The following is a 13,768-nucleotide window of genomic DNA, read 5'->3' as shown; positions in this document are numbered from 1 at the left end:
AGAGTTTTTCAAGGAAGTTACCAGGAACGTTGATGAAGGAAAGGCAGTGGATGTTGTTTACATGGACTTCAACAAGGCATTTGACAAGGTCCAGCATGAGAGGTTGGTCAGGAAGGTTCAGTCACTTGGCATTCAAGATGAAGTAGTAAATTGGGTTAGACATTAGCTTGGTGGGAGCCAGAGAGTGGTAGTAGATGGTTGCCTCTCTGACTGGAGGACTGCAACTAATAGAATGCTGCAGGGATTGGTGCTGGGTCCATTGTTGTTTGTCATCTATATCAAGATCTGGATGATAATGTGGTTAATTGGATCAGCAAATTTGCAGATGACGCCAAGATTGCAGTGGACAATGAGGAAGACTATCAGAGCTTGCAGCTGGATCTGACCAGCTGGAAAAAAAATGGGCTAAAAAATGGCAGATGGAATTTAATGCAGACAGGTGCAAAGTGTTATACTTCGGTAGGACCAACCAGGATAGGTCTTACACAGTGAATGGTCGGGCACTGAGGAGTGTGGGAGAACAAAGGGATCAGGGAGTACATGTCCATAATTCAGTGAAAGTAGCATCACATGTAGATAGAGTCTTAAAGTAAGCTTTTGGCATATTGACCTTCATAAATCAAAGTATTCAGCACAGGAGATGGGATGCTATGTTGAAGCTGTATAAGACATTGGTGAGGCCTAACTTGGAGTATTGTGTGCAGTTTTGGCCACATACCTACAGGAATGATGTAAGTAAGGTAAATAAAGATGACAGATTACAGAACAAATTAGTAAATGCTTTTGTGGACAGGGGCAGCTGGTGATTTCCTGGATTTGGGGACTGCCCATCGGTTCAACATACTGCTGTAGGAGTTGAGCTAGTCCATGCCCGCAACTGTCCTGAATGACCATCTGCTCTGTCCTGTGCGGAGGCGTGCCTTAGTCTGATTGTTGAAAGTCGCTTTGTTATGATTGGTTAGTTTCGGAACTGCAGCTGCTTTTCCCATTGGGTAGCTACCTGGTGTCCAGTTCCAAATATCTTGAGTGTATAGAGAGTTGTGTGGGAGGTTCTGTCTCTCTTCCTTTGTTTAAGGCAAGCAATGCACTTGGCCATTGAGAAGGTATGCTGTGTGTGTGTTGCTAAGTATGTTTGTTGAATGTACATATGCCTGTTGAATATTCAGCTTTGTAGCATCTGTAACTTGGGGAACATGAACGTTTGGTTGAATTTTTACTGTTTGTAAATAAATAATTAATATGTTTTTTTGCAGCCAGTGTTTTCTGTCTCACTTGCTGGACCTGCAAACCTGATTCAACATTACAGAATCTGGGCAGATCGAGCAGCAGACATTGGGTTTACAGATGAAAACTGAGGCTCATGTATGTACAGGATATTAGTTTCTATATCATTGACTCACCTCTCATACCCTTGATCCTTGGGCACCCTTGCTTGACCCAGCATAATCCTTCTGTGAACTGGAAGGAAGGAAGAATCATCACTTGGTCCAGTCATTGTAAGAGGTTATGTTTTTAGTAGGGTACTACAACCCCTAGACTCTCCCGAAACTATGGACTAACGAGGGGGGAGACTTCAGTTCAGGGTAACCTGAAGTCTTCTGGAGATCCAATCCTGACTTTAGGACAGACAAGCCAGCTCTGGCCAACAGGATTATGCAAGTCCGGACCCTGTCAATTTGGGGGATGCTAGAACTAGAGAGAGAGGATCTCTATTCAGGAGCTGCAAACCAAGGAGGTGCCCAAGCAGTCTGGAGCTCTAGCAGCTAAGCCTAAGGGATCCAGCTGCAAGGCCTTGAATAAAAGAAAGATTCCTAAACGCAGACCATTGAAACCTATTCCTGTGGGCACAAGGATCACTTGTTACACCTCGCTGCGGTCACCTTGAAGATACGTATGAGGATCTGGACTCTGATTTGGCCACTGTTCCAACGAACAAGTCTAGTGAACCTAGAGAGGAGACTCTGAGGTCTGTCGAATCACCCTGGTCACCTAAGATGCCTTAAGAGTCAACCTTGAGGAAAGGTCTAGAAGAGATTGCAATATCAAACTGCTCAAAATCCCTTCAAGGATTTGGAAGAGGTCTTCAGTAAGAGAACGGCCTTGACCCTAAGACAGTGCTACAGACCTATTGCCTGGTATTTGTCCTCTGTGAGGTCGGTTATACTCATTCTCAGGCCCAGAGATAAGCGGAATGTAAGAGTATATAAATTAAGTTCTTGCCATGGGTTTTATTCAGCCCTCCACCTCAGCTGCCAGCGTAGGCTTCTTCTTCATACAAAAAAAAGAATGGGCACCTGCAACCATGCATTGATTATACATGATGGCCAAGAATTGTTAGCACCTCCCACTCATGAACACTGCCTTCAAGATTCTCCAAGGGCCAAGAGTATTCACAAAGCTAGACTTGTGGTGTGAATCTGGTCCACACAAAAGAGGGTGATGAGTGGAAAAACACATTCAGTACACTGACAGGGCACTATGAGTACCTGGTTATGCCCTTCGGTTTTGCAAAAGCTCCAGCAGTTTCTCAGGTCTTTATAGATGACGTTTTTCGTCTACTTGGATGATATCCTAATCTGCTTGAAGTCCATGGTGGAGCACATCATCCACATCAAGGACATTTTAAAGAGGCTTCTAAACCATGAGTTTATGTTAAGCTGGTGAAGTCCAAATTTCTCGTTGCATATTTGGGTTTCATCATCTCCAATGGCAATTTCAAGATGGATCCTACCAAGACCCAGGTACTCGGAGATTGGCCACAACCATCCAGTGTCAAACAGCTGCAAACATTCCTAGGATTTGCTAAATTTTACCTGAAGTTCATCAAGAACTTCAGCTGAGTGGCAGCTCCGCTGAATGGCTCTAACTAAGAAATCCACAGACCCTTGTGACTGGACTACCAAGGCTGCTTTTGCAGAGCTCAAACAACAGTTCACATCTGCTCTTGGTTTCATCCAACCCGGACCTTCCTTTCGTCATGGAGGTGGGTCTCCTCAGATGTCAGAGTGGGTGCAGTGTTGTCTCAATGGTCACCTTTGGTCAGTAAACTGCACCTGTATGGGTTCATCTCCAGGTGACAATCCCCAGCAGAGAGAAACTATGACATGAGGAATCGGGAGCTACTTGCAGTTATGTTGACCTTGGAGGAATGGTGTCGCTGGTTTGAGGGGGCCATGAACACTTTTATTGTCTGGACAGACCCATGAACCTGGCTGATATTCAGGAGGCCAAGAGACTTTCAGACAGCCCAGGTGGTCTCTTTTTCTTAACCATTTTAATTTTGTCCTGATCTATTGACTGGGGTCAAAGAACCAGAAACCGAACACCTTGTCTCGTTAGTTCGACTAACCTGAAAGAGGGGAGAAGCCTACCACCATTTTACCGCAAGCCAAGTTGATAGTACCAGTTTGCCAATTCTTCCAAGGGGAAGACTGTCATCATGGTAATTGTCGATTGGTTTTCGAAGGCTTGCAAATTCATTGCTTTGGACAATCTACCTTCTATGGTGGAGACTGCCAAAATTGTCCTGAATCAAGTCTCCAGGAACCATGAATTTCCGATAGACATTGTAATGGATCGAGGTCCCCAATTCACATCACGTTTCTGAAAGCTGAATGGGGCACGTCTTTCGTCTGGTTTCACCTGCAGTCCAATGGTCAGACGGAGTTTGTTAGCCAAGATTTGGAATGAACCCTAAGATGCCTGGCCTCAGACGAACAGACATACTTTATTGATCCCGAGGGAAATTGGGTTTCATTACAGCCGCACCAAGAATAGTGAAGAAATACAGCAATATAAAACCATAAATAATTAAATAATAATAAGTTTATCATGCCAAGTGGAAATAAGTCCAGGACCAGCCTATTGGCTCAGGGTGTCTGACACTCCGAGGGAGGAGTTGTAAAGTTTGATGGCCACAGGTAGGAATGACTTCCTACGATGCTCAGTGTTACATCTCGGTGGAATGAATCTCTGGCTGAATGTACTCCTGTGCCGAACCAGTACATTATGGAGTGGATGGGAGTCATTGTCCAAGATGGCATGCAACTTTGGACAGCATCCTCTTCTCAGACACCACCGTCAGAGAGTCCAGTTCCACCCCCACAACATCACTGGCCTTACGAATGAGTTTGTTAATTCTGTTGGTGTCTGCTACCCTCAGCCTGCTGCCCCAGCACACAACAGCAAACATGATAGCACTGGCCACCACAGCCTCGTAGAACATCCTCAGCATCGTCCAGCAGATGTTAAAAGACCAGTCTCCTCAGGAAATAGAGACGGCTCTGCCCCTTCTTGTAGACAGACCTGATGAGTGGTGTGACCATCTGACATGGACAGAGGTCACCCGCAGCACCTTATAGCATTCAATGCACAGGATGTCACTGTTCGAGTGCAAGTTTGGATAATCTCTGCCACTCTTCTGGGAACAGGAGGCCAAGTTTGGGGGTCTGCAGCCAAAGATCACATCCAACACTGCAAGCAGAAGTGGACTAGGGCAAGAGAGATTTTGCTGACTTCTGCCTGGAGGCAGAAGCTGAGTAACTGAAGGACAAGACAGGGACCCACTTTGCAGTCTGGCTGACCACTCAGGAGTTGCCTCTCTGGGTGGAGTCTAGAAAGCTGGCACCCAAATTCATTGGACCCTTCAAAATCCTCAAGAAAGTAAACCTGATTCCTTACACCCCACAGCTCCCCAAGACTCTGAAGATCAAGCCCACCTTCCACATCTCTAAGTTAAAGTCCCTCAGCCTCACCACCACTCAGGTTTATCAAAGGGGAACAGGTCTACATGGTGAGGAGAATTTTGGACTTGCGAAAGGTTTGGTATATTTGGCAGTACCTCATGGACTGGGAAGGATTCAGACCCGAGGAAAGGTGCTGGGCGCCTGAAAAGGCCATCTAGGATCCAGCTCTCATCCATGACTACCACCACCATCTCTCTGAGCAGCCAGAGCCATCAGGGGTTGGCCAAAAGGGAGGGGGTCCTGTTATGACAAGCACCCAACCATGCCGGCTTCCAGGGTCTAGACACTTTAACCCTCCAGAACATGGGTAGCTGCTGCGGCCCTTTTTAGCTTGAAGGACCATCTCACTAATTGGCTGCTATGTTTTGGTGCCAGGATTTCAGTATTTAAGGAGCACCTGAATGGAGGTTCCATGTCCAATCGTAAGCTCAAATTGGCTTATCGTCTAATGTCTTGCGTAGTGTGCATTTTTCGCGTTTCAGTCTCATATTGTGTCTTGATCCTAGCCTTGGATAATCCAGCACTTGAGTCCTAACCATCCTTGTCAAGGTCTCTCGTCACATTGATAATGTGTTGGGAAGCCTCTTCTGAAAGATTGGTATTCCAGAACACTTAGTTACTATGTAGCACAGTTTGTTGTGGGAGAGTTTTAGTCTTCCTTGAAAATGAACAAAATAAGACATGTTACATCTGCACCATAACACGCAGCTACAAATGGCTTAGCGGAAAGGTGAGTCCAGAATCTAAAGAGCACACTGTGAGCAACGTCAGCAGAACACACCACACTGACACTGAATAGGAAGCTTACCAGTTTCCTCCTTGCATCTCACATTGCAACACACTCCGCAACCAACAACTCACCAGTTAGCTGTGTTGTTCCTGGGTCAACCCTTGCACTCAAGCCAATCTCAGAAGGAGGATGCAGGATAAACAGCTGAGACAAATAGAGGGCTCTGCAAACAAAGAAGTTCGATGCCTCACTCATGGACAAGCTGGAGAGGGCTACGCACTGCAACTGATCAAAAGCCAAGTACTTGGAAAGAGAAGGACCAGAAAGGGACCACTCCCCTGCACTGTGGAGATTGCACCTGATATTGTTTGGAGACAAACAGCTGAGGAGAGCAGAGTTAATTGCTGAAGGAGAAAGGTGTCCAGAGCTGTCAGAACCACTTCCTGCAGTCCCAGAGTCACCTCCTACAACCACCACAGTGGAAGCCCCAGAATCTGAGATTGTTTCATAGACACAAGTCTCTCCAGCCACCACCCCCCTCAGGAAAAACTTTATCTTAAAAGAGTAAGGAATCCTCCACGTGATTCAATCTTTAGGCCTGAATGGGACAATCTAAAATTTACTGTTCTGTGGATGTCCAGATAGTAGTTGTATTATATAGCACACTGAGTATATAGTTGATATGCATTCTACATTGAGTTAAAGTTTATAGCTAAGCAGGGAGAAGCATAGTGTATTTAATATTATAGTAATATTGTAGATATACTGTTTTTAAATATAATGTTGGCTGGTGGCGTAGTGGCATCAGTGTCCGACTTCAGAGCGAAGGCTCCCAAGTTCAAATCCAACTGGCTCCAAAAACCTGGAGAGGGGTGGGCTCCGCCAGGTTTCAGATGCCCAAGACACGCTGTATGATGAGCAATCACCAAAAAGATCGGTGCAAAAAGCTTGTCATGATGGCGCCCTGATGGCCCAGAAGCCTGAAGGCACACACTCAGCGATTCAGAAATAGCTTCTTCCCCTCTGTCATCCGATTCCTAAATGGACATTGAAGCTTTGGACACTACCTCACTTTTTTAAATACTGTGTGCAGTATTTCTGTTTTAGCACTTTTTAAAAATCTACAGTATTCAATATATGTAATTGATTTACTTGTTTATTTATTATTATTATTATTATTATTATTATTATGATGTATTATTTAATCTATTTTTTTCTCTGCTAGATTATGTATTGCATTGAACTGCTGCTGCTAAGTTAACAAATTTCACATCACATGCCGGTGATAATAAACCTGATTCTGATTAAGTATTCTTTGTTCTTTACATAATGCATTTTGGGTTATATGTAAAAGTATGTGAATGACATATGTGGTTCTGCCACCATATTGTAAGTGCATGCCTCACTAAAAAGAAAGACTGAAGTAGGCAATTTTATCCTGTTTCCCCGTGTTTTTCTATTGATTAGCTCTGGAATTGCAAAACATAACTGTTGGCATGGACAAGTTAGGCTGCAAGCCCTATTTTTGTGCTGTATGACTCTGTGATAATATGACAATACAACATTCCCTCAATAGTGGCAGCCTTGCTTTTTGATGAGAGTCACAGAGGTACTACAGCAAAGAAACAGGCTTTTCAGCCCATCTAATCCATGTTGATTTGGTCTTCTGCCTATCCTGTCTACCTATACCTGGATCATAGCCTTCCATACTCTCTCATCCTTGTACTTCTCCATATTTCTCCTGAATGTTAGGATTGAACGTGCTCCCACGGCTTCGACTGGAAATGTCATGGTCCCTTCTGGCAATTGCCCACCTGGCTATTTACCTCAGGAATTGGGCTTCAACCACTTTGTTTAGTTTCCAATCATTCTCAGGTTCCACTAACTACAAACACCCGCTTTCCATCAGCAAATGTAGTATAAAAACCCTGTGACCACAACAAGGAGCTGCCAGTTTGTTGGTCGACTCCTGGTGTGAGTAACCTTGCTTCATGGTTCTTAGGACTCCCAGTTCTAAGTCTAGCATCGCTCCTGGATACCGACTCCACGCTCGCTACGTTAATAACGCCTCCCTATTCTGCCTCCACGCCTGTGTTCTGTACTTGGGTTCGTCCACCGCCACGCTTGTTTAACAGGAAACACCTTCCACATCATCTGAGTAAAGAAGTTCCCCCTCAGGTTCCCCTTAAAATTTCCCTTTTCACCCTAAACCATTACTTCTAGTCCTAACCAACCTGAGGGGAAAAGCCTATTCCCCCTGTAATATGCCCCTCATACTTTCGTATACCTCTGTAAGAACCCGCTCCCATTTTCCCGCTTTCCAAGGAATAAAATCCTAACCTGTTCAAATTTTCCTGATTTCTCAGGTTCCCAGGCTTAAGTGCAGAGCCACATGTACGCTCCGAACTTTGAAATTGCCGCTCCCCTCATCTTGCGAGCCCTCCCTCTTACCAGTTCGCCAGTTAACGACCTCAAGCAGAGGAAACAATGTAGTACTAGGCAAAATGCGCGCTTTCCGCCTAAATCTCAGTCTGGCAGAGATAAAACGGATTTGCTCGCAAGAAAATGCATCGCCACAAGTTGTTCATTGCATCGCACCCTCCTCACTGCTGATGCAATGAACGTGTTAAACTAATCTGAATAATTGAACTGACATAGGATTTATTTCACTCTATTTTGTTTCTTGCCTGTGAGTTACATGGTGCTGTTAAAATTTCGGATCGCGTTGATTAACAAATGTTTCCTCTTGGTATTTCGCACCGAATTTACTGACTAATGAACCAACTTAATATTAAAACGTGATTCAAGATTGTGTATTATCATTCTTCAGTAAACTACGACTGACGTTAACTGTCGTAGTGCTCCGGATTCGATGCAACACAAATAAAAGAACACAATGAGCAGAAAGGAGAAAACAACGAAAACAAACACAATAAATGTAAGTATAAAGATAATTCTATACGATACAGTGTATAGGTAAGCGTGGCCGAATATACATAAGGTTAGCGTATATACACAGACGGATGGAATGTACAAAAATGACGTTAATGTGCAGGAATAAGGTGACAGGAAATGATAAATGATTTGATGTATTTTATCCTGTGAATAATGTCAGTTAATTGAGAAACTCGGCACGACTTACGAGCGGGACGCTGTAAATGCCCTTTCATCCGGGTTGTTTCGGTTGTTAGGCACGCGGCGTAACCGGGCAACCGGCGTCGTAGTGGGGGAGGGCTAACGGTTGTGTTTTTGTTGATATTAATTAAATCGGGAGCTCGGCTTTCTGCAATTGTACGGGAGGAAAAGAGAGAGGGTAAAAAAAAAACTTTTAACAAAAAATAGCGCGACCCTAATAAGAACCAGCTTTATCGACAGCCGTATTTCCCGGGGGGGGGGGGGGAAGTTACTCTTCCCGTTACCGGACGCTGATTGGTTAGAGCTCTCCGGGGAACGGAGAGCGGAATGTTTTAATTGGTTGTTCCGCACCCTCTGTGCAAGGTCGGCTGCCATAGGCGGATTTGGCCAGTGACCAGGTGCCCGCGGAGCTTCGGCTTCGGCTTCTGCTTGAGCGTCCGTAGGTGGTGGGTACCGGTGAAGAGTTGGAGGTGCGAGTGTGCTATCTCATTGATGTCGTTCTGCTTGAACGGGTGAGACATTGAGAAGGGAAAGCGTGGCTGTGACAGGGACTACCTGTTGTGGAAATACTGGAGGGGCTCTTGGTGAAGTTACTGGCTCTAAGTTTATTTTGTACACGGGTGTGTTTGCTTACCCCGGTCTTGGCTCTCGGCCTTTCTGTCTCTCTGTCCCTCCAGTCCTCTTGATGTCATAAAGCCACGCAACCTGTTTTACATCACATCAACAAGCTGTGGGGGGAGTCAGGTTTGGGGAAACTGGAGGGGGGAGGGGGACTTTTGAGGGCACTGAAAGTACCGAGAGGTTTTAACCGCAAGGGTGGGGGGAGGAGTGAAGAGAAAGCTCCCCCTGTTTTACCAGCATGTCTTCAGACTTGCCTACGCGGAGATGGAGTTGGGCAGCCTCTAACTTCAAGGTAAAAGTTTAAAATAAACTGGAAATACTCAGGTAGAAGCTAAAGTCAACTGTGTACTTTTTAGTTTAAAGTTGTACTCGGGTTATTAAAGTAGTTAGCTTTAAAAGTAATTGTTCTTGGGTAGCATCTTTTCAAAAGACAAGCTTTCTGTAATGTGAATTTGAACCAATGTTTGTTTAAAAAGTCTTCAAGATTTTGTACATCAAGTAAAATAATCCTAAAAGCTCAGTAGTTGCTATAGCAACTATGTGCTCCTGTGGTTGTTTTCCCCGATCAAACAACTAGAAAATTTCCTCATCAAAATAAAGCTGAAAGATGAATCCAGTTAACCAACTGTCAACTGAATTTCCAATTGTTCCTTTTGTGTAAATGAGCAACCATAGGACTGTAATATGTACTGATTAATTAGCATGTCCATAAACTTAACAATTGTTCAATCATAGTTTACAACTGAAAAATTATCCCTTTTGGACGCTGTATCTTGGTAAAGGTTTAAAAAGTGCTCTAGAGTTATTATTTTGCTTGACTGGTGATTTAACAAATGAGAGTTCAAATTCCACTCTGGCAGCTTGAGTAAACCATGCCAATATGAACATAGAATGCAAAATATAGAGCAGTACTGTTATGTTGACCTTTGAACCTACTCAAAGTACAAACTCGCACTCCATCCCACTTACCCCTTCATGTGCCCATCTAAGAATCTCTTGAATGTCTCTGATGTATTTGCCTCCACCACGTGCCCTGTTAGTGTTACACACCTACCACTCTGTTTAATAAAACCTATTTCTGACCCCCCCGCCCCATACTTTCCTCAAATTACCTTAAAATTACGCTCTTTTATGTTGGCCATTTCAGCCCTGGAGAAAAGTCTCTAGTTGTCCACTTGGTAGTCATAGAATACAATGGCACATAAAAGGGCACTTCTGCCCACCTATTCCATGCTGAAACCATTAGCTGCCTGGTCCTATTGACTTGCACCTGGGCAAAAGGCCTCCATTTTCCTCAAATCCATGTACCTATTCAAATTTCTCTTAAATATTGAAATCAACCCTGAACCCATCACTTGCATTGGATCTTATTCCACACTCTTACTACCCTCTGTGTAAAGAAGTTGCCCTTCAACATTTCATCTTTCACCCTTAACCTGCTACTCAGGAGGCACTCGAGTTGATGTGAAGGCGGCATGCAGTGAAACCTTGAGGGTCTGTCTTGGACGTTTCTTTTGTGATCGCAAAACCCCGTTGGACATTGATTGCCATGAGGCACCAGTGTCGCCTTGGTTGTAGCTAACCACCATCTCAATTTCTTTGGTAACTTTAAGGGATATATATACATGGGATCCAAGATCCGATTGTTCTTTTACACTACTAAGAATGTTGCCAATAACTTTGTACTCTGCCTTCAAGTTCAATCTTCCAAGGTGTATCACTTTACACTTTTTCCTTCCCAGGGGTACCTAACCTTTGTTATGCTCTCAATCTCTACCATTATCTGAGAGGTCTGTGGACTCAAGGTTAGGAACCACTATCTATAACACCAATCTTTGTGTCATCTGAAACATAATAACCTACACTTCCACTCCCTTATCGGTCATTTATTCAAAGAGCAAGGGTCCCAGAAATGTTCCTGTGAAGCACAACTATTCCCAAGTCTATCTACTGCCATTTTTGCATTTGATCCATGTCTCTTTACCCATGTGGCAGTCTAAATGTCTTTTTAAATGTTATTGTACTTTGAACTTTAAGTCTCCTCTTCTGGATGGTTGTTCCATATATGTACCCCCTTCTATGTGAAACAAGTTATATCTCTCACTGTAAATTTATGGCATTTTCTGGATTTCACCAACCCTGGTAAGAAGACTATGAATCCACCCTGTCTATATACCTTTATAAGATCACCACCTCATATCCTATGCTCAGCCTGCTCAACTTCTCTCTGTAACCTCAGCCCTTGCATCCTGATGAAATCTTCTTAATTCTTTTCTGCACTCTTTCCAGCATAATGATAATCTTTCCTGTAAGTGGGCTGTCCAAAACTGAAAATGATTCATCAGGATATCTTGACTGACATTTCCCAACTGGTGGGTGGACATCAATGTTCTCGAAACTAGTTTTCATTCAGTCTTAACGTTGTTTTGTCTGTTTGTGGAAACCCACTTTTTAACTTCATACAAAAGAGCAGGGAGTTAAAATGTAGACCCTTTGAATCTCTCTGCCATCCATTAAGGTTCTGTCTGATTTGGTTATCTCCCCTCTGCATTCTCACCTACTCATGGTAACCTAGAATGTTTGGCTATCAAGAATCTACCTTTGCCTTATTCAGACTCTGCTTCAACCATCCTTGAGAATGAAAGTACCAAGCACTTGGAACCATTTAAGGAAAGAAATTTGGCCTTTCCTTAAATGAGTGATGCCTTTTTCTAGATTCTCCACCATGTTGAGATTTGGAGGTCTTTTTTTTCCTATGAAGTCCCATTTCACTCTTCTAGCATGTAGTAATTTGCCCTCATAAGACAGCTGGCTTATTCCTGATGTTAGACTTATAAGCATTCTCTGAATTGCCAATATATTAACATCCTTTACTAGACAAAATCAGTATCAAGCTTGTACTCCAGTTGTGGTTGCATGGATAACTACAACTGGAGTACTGTGCTCCTAGATAACAAAAAACACCTCCTTTCATGTTCAATTCCCTAATAAGTGTTCTGTTAGCTTATCAAATTCCTTGTACTACTTGCATTTGAGCCATTTTGTGAATGATGGAGGGCTCCCTGGATCCTTCTGCAATTCAGTTTTACAATCTTTCACTGTTTAGCGAAATACTACTTTACAGATTCAGATTATTGTCATTTAGAAACCACAAATGCAATGCAATAAAAAGAAAATGAGACAACGTTCCTCCAGAATGATATCACAAAAGCATATGACAAAACAGAAAATCCAGAAAATCCACATAATGTTTGGCAATCCCCAATCCAGAGTCCGGAGAGGCTGCTGCGTATTAATATTGCGCTACCGTCTTAGCACGTTCGCCAGAAAGGAGCTCCAAATCCACCAGACAATACAAGACCTGCACAAAATCACATAGTTACAGCATATAGATACAACAGTACAAGCAATAGCATAATTGATTAAAAAAAAGACCATGGGCACAGTAAAAAAAAAAGTCCAAAGATGTTAAAGGACTATAAGTTCAAAAGAAATCACCACACAGTTTCCACAAATCCCCAGGGTCCCGACAGACTCGCCACCCCACGCTGGCGGCAGAAGGGAATACCCCTGCTATGGACTTCCACGGCGTCGCCTGACTCAGCCTCGCAGACGCAGCACATACCGAAAGCAACCTGACTGCAGCGGACTCAGAGTCCGTTGAACCTCCGAGCCGATGTCCATTCCCTCTGGCACAGCTTCTCTGAGCACCATCCTCTGCCGAGCGTATTAAGACGGCCTCGCCAACGGCCATCAGCAACACCACCCCGAGGACTGGGGGCCTGTTCTTCCCAGCAGAGTCCCAGATCTCGCAGCAGCAGCAGCAATGAAGAAGGTCTTCCTGGAGATTTCCCGATGTTCCCCTGTGCTCCCACGTCTGTTTCCAATTGATTATGATCGCGCACGGCACCCCACTTCACAAATAACAGATAATCAGCTCCGGAGCTCCTTACTATGTGGGCAATTTCTCTTTTTTATTTCCACATTTTTCCACGTGTGTATCTTTGTCATCAGCAAATTTGGCAATTGTTTCTTCGGCACTTTCAATCAAGTCATTAGGGTAAATTGTTAAGAAGTGAGACCCTAGCACTGACCTGTGTTACACCTTTCTTGATTATGAAGATGGATTCATTGAAAACATTCAAGGCAAATTGACCTTTAATTTTCAATAGAGCTGAGTGATATTGGGGGGGGGGGGGTGGAGTGCAGTTTATTGAGACAAGATTGGATTGAGGACCCAATTTGTCCTACTACTGTATCATTCTTGTGTTCCAATGAACTGGTAAATCATTTTGATTTCCTTAATATTTTTGATGGCCTGTTGTAATGTCTTTAATAATTTTCAACACAGTTCTTGTGTCGGATGTTAAGCCAACTGAATTATAGTCAGCTGACTTAACATCTTGCATAAGGAAAGTGTTGAAGTTTCTTCAGTATTTTATGTGTGTTGCTTTGGATTTCCAGTATCTATAGACTTCCTCATGTTTATAGTTTCAGTTTTTTGAAGAGGGCTGTAATTATAAATGTTATGGAATTT

At 43.6% G+C, this 13,768-nt stretch overlaps 2 protein-coding genes across 6 annotated transcripts in view; one reads left to right on the top strand and one right to left on the bottom strand.

Moving 5' to 3' along the window:
* Window positions 1-8,748, bottom strand: part of LOC132391121 (BTB/POZ domain-containing protein KCTD21-like) — a 63,756-nt gene extending 55,008 nt beyond the window's left edge. Inside the window, exons 1-2 of one of the 2 annotated variants that reach the window (XR_009511091.1) lie at window positions 8,618-8,748; window positions 1,401-1,458 (exon numbers count right to left, since the gene is read on the bottom strand). The gene's annotated coding sequence lies outside the window, so the exon portion shown is untranslated. Of the gene's footprint in view, window positions 1-1,400; window positions 1,459-5,606; window positions 5,699-8,617 lie in introns of those variants that run through there. The other variant, XM_059963930.1, reaches the window with a different exon arrangement.
* Window positions 7,967-13,768, top strand: part of tsga10 (testis specific, 10) — a 125,411-nt gene continuing 119,609 nt past the window's right edge. For 3 of the 4 annotated variants that reach the window (XM_059963906.1, XM_059963905.1, XM_059963903.1), the window contains exon 1: window positions 9,455-9,523. In XM_059963906.1, the coding sequence (XP_059819889.1) occupies window positions 9,470-9,523 (54 nt within the window). In that variant the 5' untranslated portion in view covers window positions 9,455-9,469. Of the gene's footprint in view, window positions 8,414-9,454; window positions 9,524-13,768 lie in introns of those variants that run through there. The other variant, XM_059963904.1, reaches the window with a different exon arrangement.

The sequence above is a fragment of the Hypanus sabinus genome, chromosome 3, assembly GCF_030144855.1.
Source record: "Hypanus sabinus isolate sHypSab1 chromosome 3, sHypSab1.hap1, whole genome shotgun sequence".
In the NCBI taxonomy this organism is placed as follows: Eukaryota; Metazoa; Chordata; class Chondrichthyes; order Myliobatiformes; family Dasyatidae; genus Hypanus; species Hypanus sabinus.
The sequence above is the reverse complement of the archived record's forward strand: the minus strand, read 5'-3'. Positions and strand labels throughout refer to the sequence as shown.